Source organism: Hippocampus zosterae, chromosome 11 (genome assembly GCF_025434085.1).
Source record: "Hippocampus zosterae strain Florida chromosome 11, ASM2543408v3, whole genome shotgun sequence".
Lineage (NCBI taxonomy): Eukaryota > Metazoa > Chordata > Actinopteri > Syngnathiformes > Syngnathidae > Hippocampus > Hippocampus zosterae.
In genome coordinates this window covers 5,763,603-5,778,148 of record NC_067461.1, presented here as the reverse complement: position 1 = coordinate 5,778,148, position 14,546 = coordinate 5,763,603, and the positions used below count along the sequence as shown (strand labels likewise).

The 14,546-nt window shown below is 42.7% G+C and overlaps 1 protein-coding gene across 1 annotated transcript in view; it reads right to left on the bottom strand.

Annotated features, from left to right (window-relative positions):
• Positions 1-14,546, bottom strand: part of LOC127610822 (exportin-5) — a 32,992-nt gene that overhangs the window by 9,473 nt on the left and 8,973 nt on the right. The window contains exons 25-34 of the mRNA XM_052081269.1: positions 14,152-14,250; positions 14,017-14,063; positions 13,786-13,901; positions 13,396-13,455; positions 12,407-12,501; positions 12,193-12,300; positions 11,938-12,075; positions 11,448-11,609; positions 7,927-10,577; positions 303-560 (exon numbers count right to left, since the gene is read on the bottom strand). Coding sequence (XP_051937229.1) covers positions 10,428-10,577; positions 11,448-11,609; positions 11,938-12,075; positions 12,193-12,300; positions 12,407-12,501; positions 13,396-13,455; positions 13,786-13,901; positions 14,017-14,063; positions 14,152-14,250 — 975 coding nt within the window. The 3' untranslated portion in view covers positions 303-560; positions 7,927-10,427. The remainder of the gene's footprint in view (positions 1-302; positions 561-7,926; positions 10,578-11,447; positions 11,610-11,937; positions 12,076-12,192; positions 12,301-12,406; positions 12,502-13,395; positions 13,456-13,785; positions 13,902-14,016; positions 14,064-14,151; positions 14,251-14,546) is intronic.

The following is a 14,546-nucleotide window of genomic DNA, read 5'->3' as shown; positions in this document are numbered from 1 at the left end:
GAATCGCATGGCGGGCCAGATAAAACACTCCCGCGGGCCACATGTGGCCCATGAGCCATAGATTGTCCACCTGTTTTCTATACAAGAGGTTAAACAAAAAAAAAAATAGAACTCATCTAATAGTACAAGCAGATGTAGGTTACAAAAAAAGTAAACAAGCATGGAGGGAACCCGGCATATCCACACGCCACGACCGCACGCATGCTGACCTATTAGGCGAATCACGAGAGGACATCCAACAATGCAGGAGGAAAACTTTACGGGTAGAAGAAAGTATGCAAGAGAAAAAAAGGGAATAGTACCGTCATGAAGCATCCATGAGGAGGAAAAGGAGCTGGAGGGTGGGACACCTGCAGACGCTGGCGTGTTCTCTCTCTCTCTCGCTCCCTCCTCAGCCGCTGCTCCCCTCATGGAGCAGAGTGCATGTATGAGCCAGGAAGAAGTGAGTATGTATGTGTGTCAATGGGGGCTGAGGGGAGGGGAGCCGACCCCTCCCCTGTTCCTCTCTTCCTTCTTCTTGGGACTGCCTCCTCGACGGGATGAAGGGGTAGGTGGGGCCACTGCAATAAAGCAAACACACACACATACACACACACACACACACACACATCATTTTGCTATGCTCCTTCATTTTCACATTCTTTCCCGCCTCATGCTTCCCTCTCAATCCCGAAATGCCCCCCCCCCCCCCCCCACTCCCGCCACTCTTGACTGTACGATCATATTAACACGCTCCCATTAATCCTGAGAGGGATGCATATGCCATTTTATGGCTGGTGGTGGTCCACAACCTGCTCCACTCCGGCACGTCCCATCGTGATTGAGCGGGACGGTAAAAAGGCGACGGTTGTGTCTGAGAGAAAACTGATATAGGGAGATGAGGGATGGAGGAGAAGAGTTGTGCCAAGATGAACAGCAGCAAAGGCTTTTAGGTCTTCCTCTAGGGTCTCGCATAGTGCCAACATCACCCCCCTCCCGATCCCTGTCCCTGTATAAATCATTCCCATAACCCGCCGCTACATGTTACATTCAAAATATTGATTTTCCTTCCCCGACCGCAGCGCTGATTGCGAGTAAACCCTTCTGCAACAGTCACAAACAGGAAGTGGCGAAGGAAAATCAGAGGAAGGGGGGGGGGGGGGGGGGGAAATTGGCGTACTAGCAAGATGGGGTTCGGTGCCCTGCTGCAACAACGTAGTTTTATTTTCATGGTTTAGCCACCTGACATACATCGATCATTGTGTCGATTCTAACACCTCTTAAGTACAGACTCAAAGTACGTTCAAATTCACTGAGGCAAATGTGTGGTTTTCTTCGTTGCTTCGTTTTTTTTTTTTTTTTTTACTGTATGTTGGTACTTGCTCCTTGAAACAGAATCACTAATAATCAAATGAATACCCTCACAAATGATATCTAGCGACAACACTCTTCAAGGGAAGATAGGGTTTCCTGTATTGCGCTCTTATTCTGAGAGACCAAGATAGACAAAGTGCACCTTTCAAATGGCTTAGTGATCAACAGACACTCACGAACAAATATCACGTAAAACGCTCAAAATATTTGGGTGCAACAATAAATTCCTAATGCTAACAAGGCCCTTATTATTCATAACGCTTTACATGCCTTATAATCGACAAGATGAGTTGCACCCTTTGTGTTCAGCTACTATGCACACATCACATGAACTGGACTGCTTGAATAGCAAAATGTGCGCAAAAAAAAGTCATAAATGCAGAATAATAGAAATGTTCAACTGTGGAGCAGCATCCCAGTGACTTCACAAGGCACATTCACAAAGGACCAGAAGGAAAAGTATCAATTCTACTTCCTGGTTGACTGCAAAGCAACTACAGCCAAATATGGGCAAGCTTGCACCTGCCAGCTGATGAACACCAAGAAAACGTTGTGTTAAAAGGCCCTAATGAATGTCTTGTACTATTTTAAGATCTACACCTGTTTGAATGTTATAGATGTTATTTTTCCAAAAGCCTATCTAATAACATTTCCTCTGTCCACCTTATATATTTCCACAGGGCCCGACACACAAAACAAAAACAGGGTGGCCGCTGTCCTAAGATTGAAAGTGACCATCAGCAGGAGCAACCGCTGCCGTTTCCATGACAGCACAGCTGAGGACACTTTGCCCTTTGACCTTATGGACCACTACGTGTGCTCTCAGGCGCTGACCAAATCAGGGGTCAATTAAAGCCAAGGTCGACAGGGGTCAAATGTTAATGACCCCCTACTCTCCGGTTACGCAACCAAACAGTAGTAAAGTGCCCCCGAGAAGCATCATTCATCCTAATCAGAGTGCCGCACCTTGCACAAATAAGACACCACGCTCCCTGCGCGTGATGGATGCGTGACATACGCAAGATGCATGGGGGATAAATGTACACATTTACGTTAATGAAATGTGAAGGTCATTCATAGGATATACCTGTACAGTGAGACCCTGCTTTATCGTAGTTCATTGTTGGCAGCCCAAGTTCTCATGGATTTTTTTTAAGCGATCTTTTTAGTCCGAAATTAATGTTGCTTGCTTTCAATGTAGTGTCACGCTAAGCTGCACCATGCGAAGCAGCACTGTGGTAAACTGTAAAAGATGCAGTGGTAATTACCAGTAAGAAGAGGAGGCAGAGAAGGTCCCCAATGGAACTCCAACGACGGTTCATTCGCACTGGACAGAGAGAATATGTGCCTGTGAGTAATGTTGGATGCTTTGTTTGTGTTATTACTCTAATGTGTTCAAGTCACAGTTGTTTGAAGGCTTCATCCGTGTCTATATTTTACATTGTTAGCCTTCAGCTAGCATACTTTGATTTTGAGATTTGGTTGAACATTTTTGCATTTAAATGTACAATGTCCAAATCTCTGCTGTTCTATGTTCTGTTTGTATAAGACGTGATGCATCTTATTTGAGAAGCAGTGTGATGCTTGTATTTCAAAGTCCGTGGACTGTTGTACAGTATCTGGATTTAATTTGTGGATGGTTGTTTTGAAAATATAGATTTTTAATCGTGCACAAAATCAATGAATTACAAAAAACCCCCACAACAATAACTAATTAAAACAATTATTTTCCGTACGAGAGAGCATCCTGAAATTTAGCAACAACATCTGGTGTGACGTATGAAATACAAAGCACTTATCAGACAGGGCGTGAAGCTTGGCAGCCTTTCTTTACAAACAGCCACTGTGCTGACTTGGGTCGAGCTATGAAGCTGCAGCCCATGACAGCATATCCGTCCCAATCTGAACGTCGGCGAACCCGCCGCTGTCAGTCGCAGCTCATGCCTACTCAAACGGACTTGCCGACATCACACGGCAGCCAGCGCTTGACCAGACTGATACTTCAATACATATGGTATTCCCAAAAGGTATTCGTTATTTTTAAAAAGTCACTTGTAATATCAGTTAAGAGTGAAGAAAATATTCTGTATAAATTTCCTGCAAAAAGAAACAAACCGACTGTATTTAGCAAGAAACATAAACGTACCATTATTTACTGTACTTCAGTGGGCCATGAAAAATGATGTGGCAGACCAAATATGGACCCCTAGGCCAACAGTTTGTTAACACATGCACACACACACAATATATAAATGGATTTTCTGGTAGCAACAAACAGGGAAGGGTGGAGTTCACTCGTGGCTGATGTTGAAGAAAAAGGATGACACCGTCTTAGGCGTTGAGAAACTGGGTTGGGATGGAATGGGCAAAGACAGATGAAGGGGGCGGAGGAGGCGATCAGAGGGGTGCCAGACACAAAAGAGGCCAGGCCGCGGCCGGTGGCACGCGATGGGCAGATTAAGCAGCGTTTCCTCCCCTAACTGAAGCATTAGGACACCTGACTGAGTCCCGCCAATGGCAGCCAGCCAAGGATTTTTTTATGCGTGTGTGTGTGTATGTTTGAGATGGGGCAGGCGGGGGAACTGGGGTTCGCCTTTCAGCACTCCTCAACAACACAAAGAGCAGTGGGGTGGGGAAATAAGGGGTGGCTTGGAGTAGAGATGGGTGGGGTGGTGGGTTCAAGCCTTGCCCCTCACCATCTGCTACCCAGGCTAAGTGAGGACAGAACCGGACGAGCAATACACACACACGCACCTGTTAGTGTTTCAGTGGGCGGGTGGGCGTTGTGGCATATGGGCAGGGCACCGTCCTGGCACCCACAGACAGCTCGTATTAAAAGAGAGTATTCCTTGAGCCCCTCCTCCTGCCACATTCCCAACCCTTTCCAACTGATGCCAGCCAATTCTTTATGTTTTGCCCCTTGATTAAGACATCCATGATTAGAGACATTATGGCCAGAGAGGGAGGTGGGCGGGGTGGATCATTTATCCACAAGGCTTTTACTGTAAACAAACATGGACCACTTTTGCCTTAATGCCACATAGCTACTGTAGCTCGCAGTGCTAGTGCTAATATTTTCACCAACGAGATCAGGGATTCTCAACTGGTGGGTCGTGACAGGTAGTAAAGATTTGCAGGGGTTCCTTAGGTGTTTAATAAGGTGCCCTAAAATGCACTTTGAACATGTAAGCCTAAGAGGATGCAGTTAGAATATGATACACGCATTTTAATTTATTTTTTAACGGTACATTTCCTCTTAATGTGGTTCATGATTTAGCTAAAACAGGAAAATGAGACATGGCAGCGAACAATCCAAATGCTTGACAAGATCTGATGTGAATGAAAAGGTCCTCATACTGGTTTAAACCAGGGTCCGGTGACACACTTCTAACCACGCAACTTCACCCCCAAAAAATAAAATATTCATTTCCAGGTATTAAAAAAAAATCCAGAAATGTGTTTGCAATAATACTTATAATAACCAAATATGTTCAATGTACCAGTGTCTAAAAAGCCAGGCGTGGAATTGATAAATTTTTTTCTTCAATGCACATTGTGCTATGCATTTTGTTGTGTGTGTGTGTGTACACCTTGCCTACCTGGGACAAGCATACAACATGCTGTACTGAAGACTCAGCTCCTCCCTCGGTCTCCCAGTACAGCAGTAATATTGGGTAGCTTTAGAGCATAGGTGTCAAACTCAGGTCCTGCAGGGCCGCTGTCCTGCATATTTTCCAAGTCTCCCTGTTGCAACATACCTGATTCAAATGATCAGATCATCAGCAAGCTCTGCGGAAGCTTGACATTGAACCTGTTCATTTGACTCAGGTGTGTTGCAACAGGGAGACTTGGAAAACATGCAGGACAGCGGCCCTCCAGGACATGAGCTTGACACCTATGCTTTAGAGCAAGGGGTGTGCAAACTCGTTCCTCAAGGGCCGCTGTGCTGCCCGTTTTCCTTCTCTCTCCCTGCTACACACACCCGATTGAAATGATGAGGATCGTTCTCATGCTTCTTCACAGCTTGCTGATGAGGTGACCCTTGGAATCAGGTGTGTTGCAGCAGGGACCGATGGGAAAACAGGCAGGATAGTGGCTCGCGAGGACCCGCTTTAGAGGATAAAGACAATATGCCTGCGAGCACCGCTATGATCAGTTTTGCTGCTTGGAAAAACTGGTAAGCAGGGTCATTTGTATCTCAAGCTGCCACTGTAGTTGACCTGTTCTACTTTTGTACTGAAATATTTCTGTGACCACTTAAGATGGACTTAGGAGAGTCCACTGCATTTGATTTTATAGCAAGTGAAGTGATACGTCTGTTTAAAAAAAAACCCAAAACAAAAAGAGGTCAGAGAGGCAGACAGTTCAGTCTTGCTGAGAAATAATCTGAAAACACCAGTAATCCTCCACACACACACAGAGTCCTTCTGGAGGGTGATGCGACGGCGGCAGTAGTCTAGCGTGGCGAGGTGTGGCCCGTTCTCCGTTTAGCAGTCTCGCGTCTGTCCGGGCTTGACACGCAAGCCGGGCTTTACAGCTGCCAGGACTCACACTGGGAGATGAAGCGCAGTAAAGCTGCCCACGGTCACCCAATGAGAATAATTGCCACATTTTTTGTGTGTGTGTGGGGTGAGGGGGGGGGGGGGGTCGTCCCCTTACAATGTAGACTGAGTGCAGGTCACTGAACTCATTCAAGTAGAGTATCAGAACAAGTGGCTTAGATGAGTTGACGCTTAATGAACGTAAAATATTGTTTACATTAATAAGCACTATTTTCCTACCAACACATGAACACACTTGCACAAAACTGATAAGTTCACTGAAGGAGCAATTGCAGCACACATGCTCTGAAAGAGCACACAAGTACGCTCATGGTATTTCTGGAACAATGAAGCTGCACTGAAGCTCTTTCCATTACAATAAAAAGTGAACACTTGAACGAGCTGCAACAGTACAGTGAACCCTCGACCTCCGCGCTAATTTGCCTGTAGAAAAGTATTAAAAATGATCTGCTGAAAAACGCACCTATTCACACCGATTTTAGGCTTGACTGCATACAGCATAATGCAAGATTCCTGTAGAGGTCACACAGGCAGGCGAGGATCCCTATGGTGTTGACGCCAGGAAAAGCAGGGTGCTAAACATCTCAAAATGATGCATAGAAAGGTCCGGAAATCTACTAGAAGTAGCTAATAGGTAGCTTTTTTTTTGCATTTATATTTATTTCTCCATTCAATTAATTGATTCAAGGTAGCTCCATCTACTTACTTAATTGGTTAATTTAATTGTCCAATTCAAAGTAAAATAAAATGTACATACAAGCACATTTTAGGAAAAAAATTACCGTGCCCTTATGTCAGTGTCCAAAATCAAATGTTTGTCCAATATTCATCAATTACTCTATGTGATTTAAACAATGTTATTTGTACCATGATACACATTTTTTCTCATTACAGAGCATGTTGTTCCCTCACTTCTGCAAATAGCGAGAGTTTCTCTGTCCTGTAGGGTTGAGATAAATGGAGAAAACTCGCCTTTTATAGAATGAGGTGAGCGCAAGCGTGCAGGGACATGTTCTTTCCACAGACCAGTGCACGGCCCAGCTGCATAGCCAGGAAATACTCCAAGCCTGACACCACCTATCAACAATAAGTTACTTAAAATATAGTAGTAATAGTAGTAGTAGTAGTAGCAGCAGTAGGAAGTAGTAGAAAACTAGTACTGCGAAGAATACATAAATACTTGGTTACTGTACTTTTCCCCAGTTATCTGTACTTCAAAATAACATTTTTTCTGAAGCCTCAAGTTTTAGTGCCGACATTTGAAGTTTCTACTCTTTGTCAAAACAGGATCGTAACTTTTAATACAGCAGTGCCTTGAGATACTACCAATGACAAAACTAAACTAAAAAGGCCACGTTTTTGTCAGACTGCATCAAGTGATGCTCCTTGTGGTGGCAGTATAAGACAGACAGACATACTGTTCAGTGAGGCGTCATTATGAATCCCATTTGTTTTGAGACAGGATGAGCCCAGAGGCAATGATTGGCTGCCGCATTCAAGCAGAACTGCATTCAACAGCCAATCATACTGCAGCGGATGGTGTCCTGCCTGAAAAACAAGTGGGATTCACAACACCTCGAGTCCTCACAGCTCATCAGGGCGGCACTCACCCCCCCAAAAAAAGAAAGCGAAAACAACAACAACAAAAACAACCAAACAAACAACACTGCAACAAATATGCAAACAAGCATTGACATTAACCTAGCAGACTGAAAGGCTCTTTTAAAATGATGTTGCACTCTTTGTTTTAGGTTTACTTTGACAGCAAACTTAAAATGGGAGTGGTCGCAAACACCTTGAGGCCTATTTTTTTGAACAATTTGTTAAATTACTCAAACAAAATTGCTATTGGATATCAATGGCAGTGAGTGACATTCTTTGTTACTTTTGTACTTGAGTGCATTTCTGAGCATGTACTTTTACCTCACTAAGTCTTAAAGAATGTGAGTACTTTCGCTACCTGCTTTCAACAAACACCTTGAAAGTTTTTCTCTTTTTTTTGTTTTGTTACCTGAACTTTGTCTGACGTTTTCAAGAAAGTGTTCCTCGGTAAGTCGTGACTCCGTTGAATTCGGCCACGGCGAAGCGAGCCGCCGCCGCACTCCACCACCACTCGGAGGCTGCCCACCGGCAGGTGGTGGGGCTCACCCGGCATCTTGGCTCGACGGCCAGTCATAACGGTTCCAAAAAGACACCCAAATACGAGTAATAAACACACCTTCACGAACATGTCGAACCGAACTTACGTTCAGTTGGCATGTTCCCCTAGCATGGGCCAGAAAAGCGAGTTTGGAAGACTTGTAGGCAAGTTAAACACACCTGCGTACTATTAGCTGGTTTGACCGGAAATGTCGTAGTTGCCAAGCAACCGCGGTTGTTGCCGTCAAGGTGGTCGTGGATGGAGTAAAAGTCAAGGTTTAAGTTGAGCCGTTCTCAATTTTTACACGAATACCACCTCAAAAATGCTTTTCCACATTACATATTTGTTCGAGATGAAAAATGTGTTTTAATGAATAAATTTGCAATGTTTGAGAACATTTTAGTGTTCGTTTTCTAATATGAAGGAGGTAGCTCTTTAGAATACCTTAAAATACTTGACCCTCCAGGCACCATCACGACAAACATTAAAATATTTGGATTGTTTCTTCACCAATTGTACTTAAATGATTCAATTAAAATGAGATGAAAGTGAAAAGATATAAACATATAAAACAAAAACTTAAAAATGATAGCATGTCAATTTTACTCAAAAGTTAAAGACGACTGAATTGTACTAAAATGTTGTGTACTTTAATGGATTAAGAAAAAATTAAACACTGTAAAGTCATGCATAGTATGAATATTTCATTCAGCGATTGTTTCACATTCTACTAGGAGCCTGTGTACCACTAGTCATACTCGTACAACTCATCAAGAAGTACAGCAAAACGTTATGGTTGTATCTGTGAAATAGTGGTTATCATGTCACAGTTTTGCAGTTTGGCATTAGAATTTTGGCTTTGACTTCCTGGAGTTGAGAGGTGGCCAAAGTACTTCTCCTAGATATTAATTTTTTTTTTTTTTTTACATTGTGTCATCATTCAAAAAGTTTAAACATTGTAATAAGCCTATATTGACAACTTCAAAAGTAGAAAATCTAAATGTTTTGAAATGTAAAGGATTTAAACCAGAATTGTTCACTCATAATTTTCATTTGTGTACATAAACAAAAACCTGCAACTGTAATGTTTGTGATTAAATGACACGCTTCCACATAATTCACTCTTGATCTTGAAGTTTGTTTCTAAAAACATTCAATCCCAAAATCGGTATTTTAAATGTACTTTAAAACCTGTTTTAACATTTAAATACATTTTCTGCACGAGAGGACAAAACAGTTTTTTTTTATTCAAAAGCAAACTATCAACCACACTAAACGTTTACAGAGGCTTTTCCCCTTTGTTTTTTTCTTCCAAATTTTAGTGTTACAAGCAATTACCACAGAGACAGTTGTGAATGTTCCAAGGGTCCGAGTCACTTTTTCGGGGGGAACAAAGGTTCGAGCTGCGTGTTTCTTTCTGCATGCTTACAAAAAAAAGTGAAGGGGGAAAAAAAAAATCAAAAGTGCTAAATCTACAAAATGAAAAAACAAATAATCCTTACTTTCACAGCTCATCAGAAGCAGACCACATCAAATGAATATAATACGCTAAAAACAATTCCTTGGAATGTATCACCGGTTCCTTTTTTTTTTTAATATCATGAACACAATTGTCTACCGTTTGTAATGTGGCTTGGTTTAAACATGAGGCACATAATGAAACAAAACATGACAGAACATAAATTAGTACTTGGGGCGCTGATAACAACTGACCAATACCAAGTACTGTACATAATATACAATACAGAAAAGCTTATTTCACTATTAAACGATTTCCATTAAACATCCATTATAGTAAACTTCCTACATGAGGTACCAAATAACAGATAATCCAGAACTATTAATTAATCCAATTGCGGGGAAAAAAGTGTGCACCGTGCCACCTTTGTTTTCCATATAACACACCGTAATGACAATTTTGATACTAAACAATGTGAGCACATTAAAGCTGACTAGTGTGGATAAGAGGAAAATATTACTCCTCATGAAAATTCGCTTGTTTTGTAGTTACAAAACATGCTGTGTAAGAGTGAGAGTAATCATAAGCAGCAGGAGTGAGATGTTGACAAGATATAATTTGCCTAACAGCATAATTGCCCAAGTCATTTTGAACATACTGTCACAAATCAATAAAAAAATAAATGTGTTTACTAAAATTACTTTTATTCATGTCTGTGTCGATTCTAAACCGTCCAAGTAATCCGCAAAGGTTGAGTTGAGGTGACTGGACCTTTTAGCTGAGTTTTTGTTGTTTTACGAAAATGTTCAAAAACGACGCAGGCAATTAGACTTTTAAGTTAACAATATATTGGTTGCAGCACACCTCGTGTCCAGAAAGAGTTCATTAGAGAAGATGTGGCCTACTCTTCCTCCTACAAAAAGTGATTCTCCGAGTCGAAGAGTGCCGTAATCCCGGTCGTCTCATCGGTGCTCAGCACATCCTTGTCTGGCTTCACCTTCTTGTAGAGAGAAGGAAGATTCCGGATGTGGACTTCTTTCCTGAACTGCTGGCACAGAGCTTTCTGTTGGCAGGGGGAAAAGAGAGAAGCCTATTAACGTGCATTTTTCCCCCTCTGTCAGGAAAATGAAAGCACTCTGGAGAGCATAGTTTCTCAGGCTGAGGGTTGGGACCAAAAATGTCTTTCCAGTTAACTCATTCATTGCTGTGGATGTTTCAATTTGTCAACTGGAAGCCAAATGCTGACTCCCACTGATGCACATGTTAGACTGTATATACACGTGTCAAGTAGTTTAGTATGTTGTTTTCCCAGAGGTAGGCATTGAACAGGGTGCAATTCAAAGTTCGGTCTAACCGTAATGACAATCAGACCCCCTGTAGCTGAGGGCGTCGCATCGCTTTGGAGTTGAGACGTTCGACTTGAGCCGTGCAGTGAGTTCACATCGCTCGCATCGTGCTTCTTAGCTGTACAACTATAACGTAAAGATTATTTTGCTTTCAAAGGTTCTTTCTCAGTCTGGTTTTTATTGTTCTATAGTTTGAGGTGTCACACGCACAAAATATATGTGACTCAAATTGACTGTTTTTGATATTTCTTCGCAAAAAAGCTAATTTTCTCCACTTTTTGGTGAAACCAACCCATGTTCTATTGCCGACGACTAAAGAATGGAAAAAGCTAGAACCAACCTTTTTTATGCTGACAAAAAATGTTTATGCTTTCTCTTGTTAAGCTTCTTATATCGTCACATACCACAATATTCTGCAGTTCTTGAAAGACCCGTGAAAATGCTCACACAGCTGCCAATATGGGAAACTCGGCTTTGAAAACGGCTTGAAGTGAATGAGTTAATGGAAGCGTTCCGGCTCCCGTGTTGGAGGCAGTGTGGTACCACTGAGGCAATACCGCCACCTAAAGGACCAGATGTGACATTACCCCAACGGTTCCAGCGATGAGCTTCCTGAACTTGTCTTTCCTCTTCTTCTCGCCGATCTTCGCGTTGGACTCCAGCAGCCTGTGGTCATACGTTTCCAGAGACTCCATATTGATGTTGGGTATCTGGTTCATCACCGTCCTCAGTTCCACGTAGCGGGGGCGCTGAGTAAGGACACGAACGAGTTATACGCACATCTTTTGTTGTGCTGTACAAAAACAGGTACTGTATACACTTAAAAAAAAAAACATTTAAGGAAGGACGTAACGAAGGAATGGATGAAGGATACGAGGAATGACAAAGGGAAAAAAAAAGGAAATGTATTTAAGGAAGGAAGTAATGTTAAATAGCAAGCGATTACAAAGGAAGCAACGGTGGGTTATTGGTTGAAGGAAAGGAACGTAAGAAGGGTGCTGGGGAGGATGATGCAGGGAAGGAAGGAAGTAAAGTACACCCTCGCCACTGTGGTCCACCGAGTTGAGTTGGCCTTACCAGGTTGTCGTAGATTTGCATGGCCAGCTGAGAGAGGCTGGCGTTGCAGACCTCATGCTGCCCGTGCATCTGGAGGCCCTTGAGGACGCTGACGAAGAACCAAGAGACCGCCTCCGGAAGAAGGTTACAGCCCATCACCTGCATATGAGAGAAGGCACACGGAAGCTGATAACCGCTTCCCAGCATCATCCGCTCCACGGAAAGCGTCATATCATTCAAAGTGCATGTAAGCAACAATTCAAAAGGTTGCCCGACCTGCCGCAGAAGGGTCCAGCAGATGAAGGACGCCGTGCGGTTACAGTACGTGGCGTCCTTCCACGAGAGCGAGGTGAATGAAAACGACAACAGGGTCATGTAGATGTTCTGCGGAGAGGAGGAGCAGGAAAAAGTTGAAATGTTCAACCTGTATAAAGAAGTGACCGAGCAGTGTTGAGGCATGGTGACACTTTAAGGGTCTGACAGTTCTGACCTCATCCTTCATTAGGCTTTTCCCCAGTTCGGTGAGCTCATCTGTGGCCGGGGCAGCGGATGATGCCTGCGTTGCATCCATCATCACGTCCTCCTCTACAAAAGACACATTTCAAATAAGCATCATATTCACTTATCTATATGTACATAAATAAAAATATTAAATCAATTTATTGATTTAATATTCATTCATCTTCCGAGCCGCTTGATCCTCACTAGGGTCACGGGGGGTGCTGGAGCCTATCCCAGCTGTCTTCGGGCAGTAGGCGGGGGACACCCTGAATCGGTTGTCAGCCAATCGCACGGCACACAGAAACGAACAACCAGTCGCACTCACACTCACACCTAGGGACAATTTAGAGTGTTCAATCAGCCTGCCACGCATGTTTTTGGAATGTGGGAGGAAACCGGAGCACCCGGAGAAAACCCACGCAGGCCCGGGGAGAACATGCAAACTCCACACAGGGAGGCCGGAGCTGGAATCGAACCCGGTACCTCTGCACTGTGAAGCCGACGTGCTAACCACTGGACTACCGGGCCGCCTGATTTAATATATATTTATATAATAAATGTACTATATTTCTCTTATGTATTTGTCGGTACTTTACATATAAGACCCAATAGATATTAATTTTTGAGGCCATTCCGAGATGTGGTAGAGTAAAAAAAAAAATGTCATCAGCTATTAATTTTTTTTAAATGCAAAATGACTACAGTAAAATCTTTTTGGGTCCCTTAACACTTGCAACAACAAATTCTTAGATTTGACTGTTTTACAATACTTGAGTATATTATTAACTTTACAACAGATTTTTTAAATGTTAATCTTTGTCTTACCTTGTGGTGTGTTATTGTGAAAAAGAAATCCTTTGGAAGAGAGCTAACATCGGCCAACCAATTCATCGATCGGACCCCATTTATAAGAGCATATCAATTATTCTTCCCTTCAATTTTTTGTCAGCATGCAGAACCGCCAAATATGACTCTCACCTTCTATTTCTTCCTTACTGGCAGCCGGCTCGGGCAATTTTCGGGAAATGCAGGTTGCGGCTTAAAAATGACAAGCATTGCAAATTAGTCACAAACCAACACCACACAACAAGAAATCTGGAAAAAAAAAACCTCACAATTCATTCAAAACAGACAAAAAGAAAAAAAAAACATTTTACTTTAAAAAAGTGAGTAATTTTAAACACGTATTAGCTTTTTTAATTTCATTTTGATTGCTGTACGTATATTATATATATTTAAAAATCGATCAATACATTTCTTCCCGAAGTCGATCATACCCATCGCTGTTTTTTGGGGGGCGTGGGAGAGGGTTAGAATGTAAAAACAAAAAAGTGGAGGTTTGGAGGGGAGAGGGGTAGAGTTACTTACTGATGAAATCCAGCACGTCCCTGGTGAGAAGGCGCACCAGCTGCTCTTCCAACATCTCCTGTGTCACCTGACTCTCCTGACACACTACCTCCTCCTCTTCCTCCTCCTCCTCACCACTGACAAAAAAACATTAACTTTGTATTCATTTATTTCACAGAACACATATTCCGACATCCAGCACACAGACAGCGACACACTGTTGACATAAAATAACATTCAGTGCAGGCTTACTTGGCAGAAGCCCTCTGGATAATAACTTGCCACTTCATGTTTAAACGCTACAGAAAGAATAAAAGAAAATGTCACGAAAGGGAGCAACTGCCTTGACAGAAGCTTCACGATGTACTTTATAGTCGAGGATCAAACCTGCAGAATGTAGCTGAAGAGCGGGCCGAGCAGGGGGCAGAGGACACTGTCGTTGTATTCCGCGGGACACGACAGCACCATCTGCTTTAGAAACAACCGTAACAGCGGTTAAGGAAATGTTTGGAACATTATCAGAAACGTAGTCCTCTCAAAAATACACATTGTATATTACACTGTGACATAAATCTGCTCTGAGAGCATAAAAGTTACACACTTCAACATTTTGTCGCCGGTGAACTCAAAAGCTACATACCATGGGTTCAAATGATAGTGTACATGTTAGATGTATGGTGTTAAAACTTTGTTTCAAGTACTTTGCTGCCATCTTGTAGCATCCATGTGTAATTAGCAACCAATTTTGGGAGGCGTGTCGATTACTGTATATGTAGATTTTT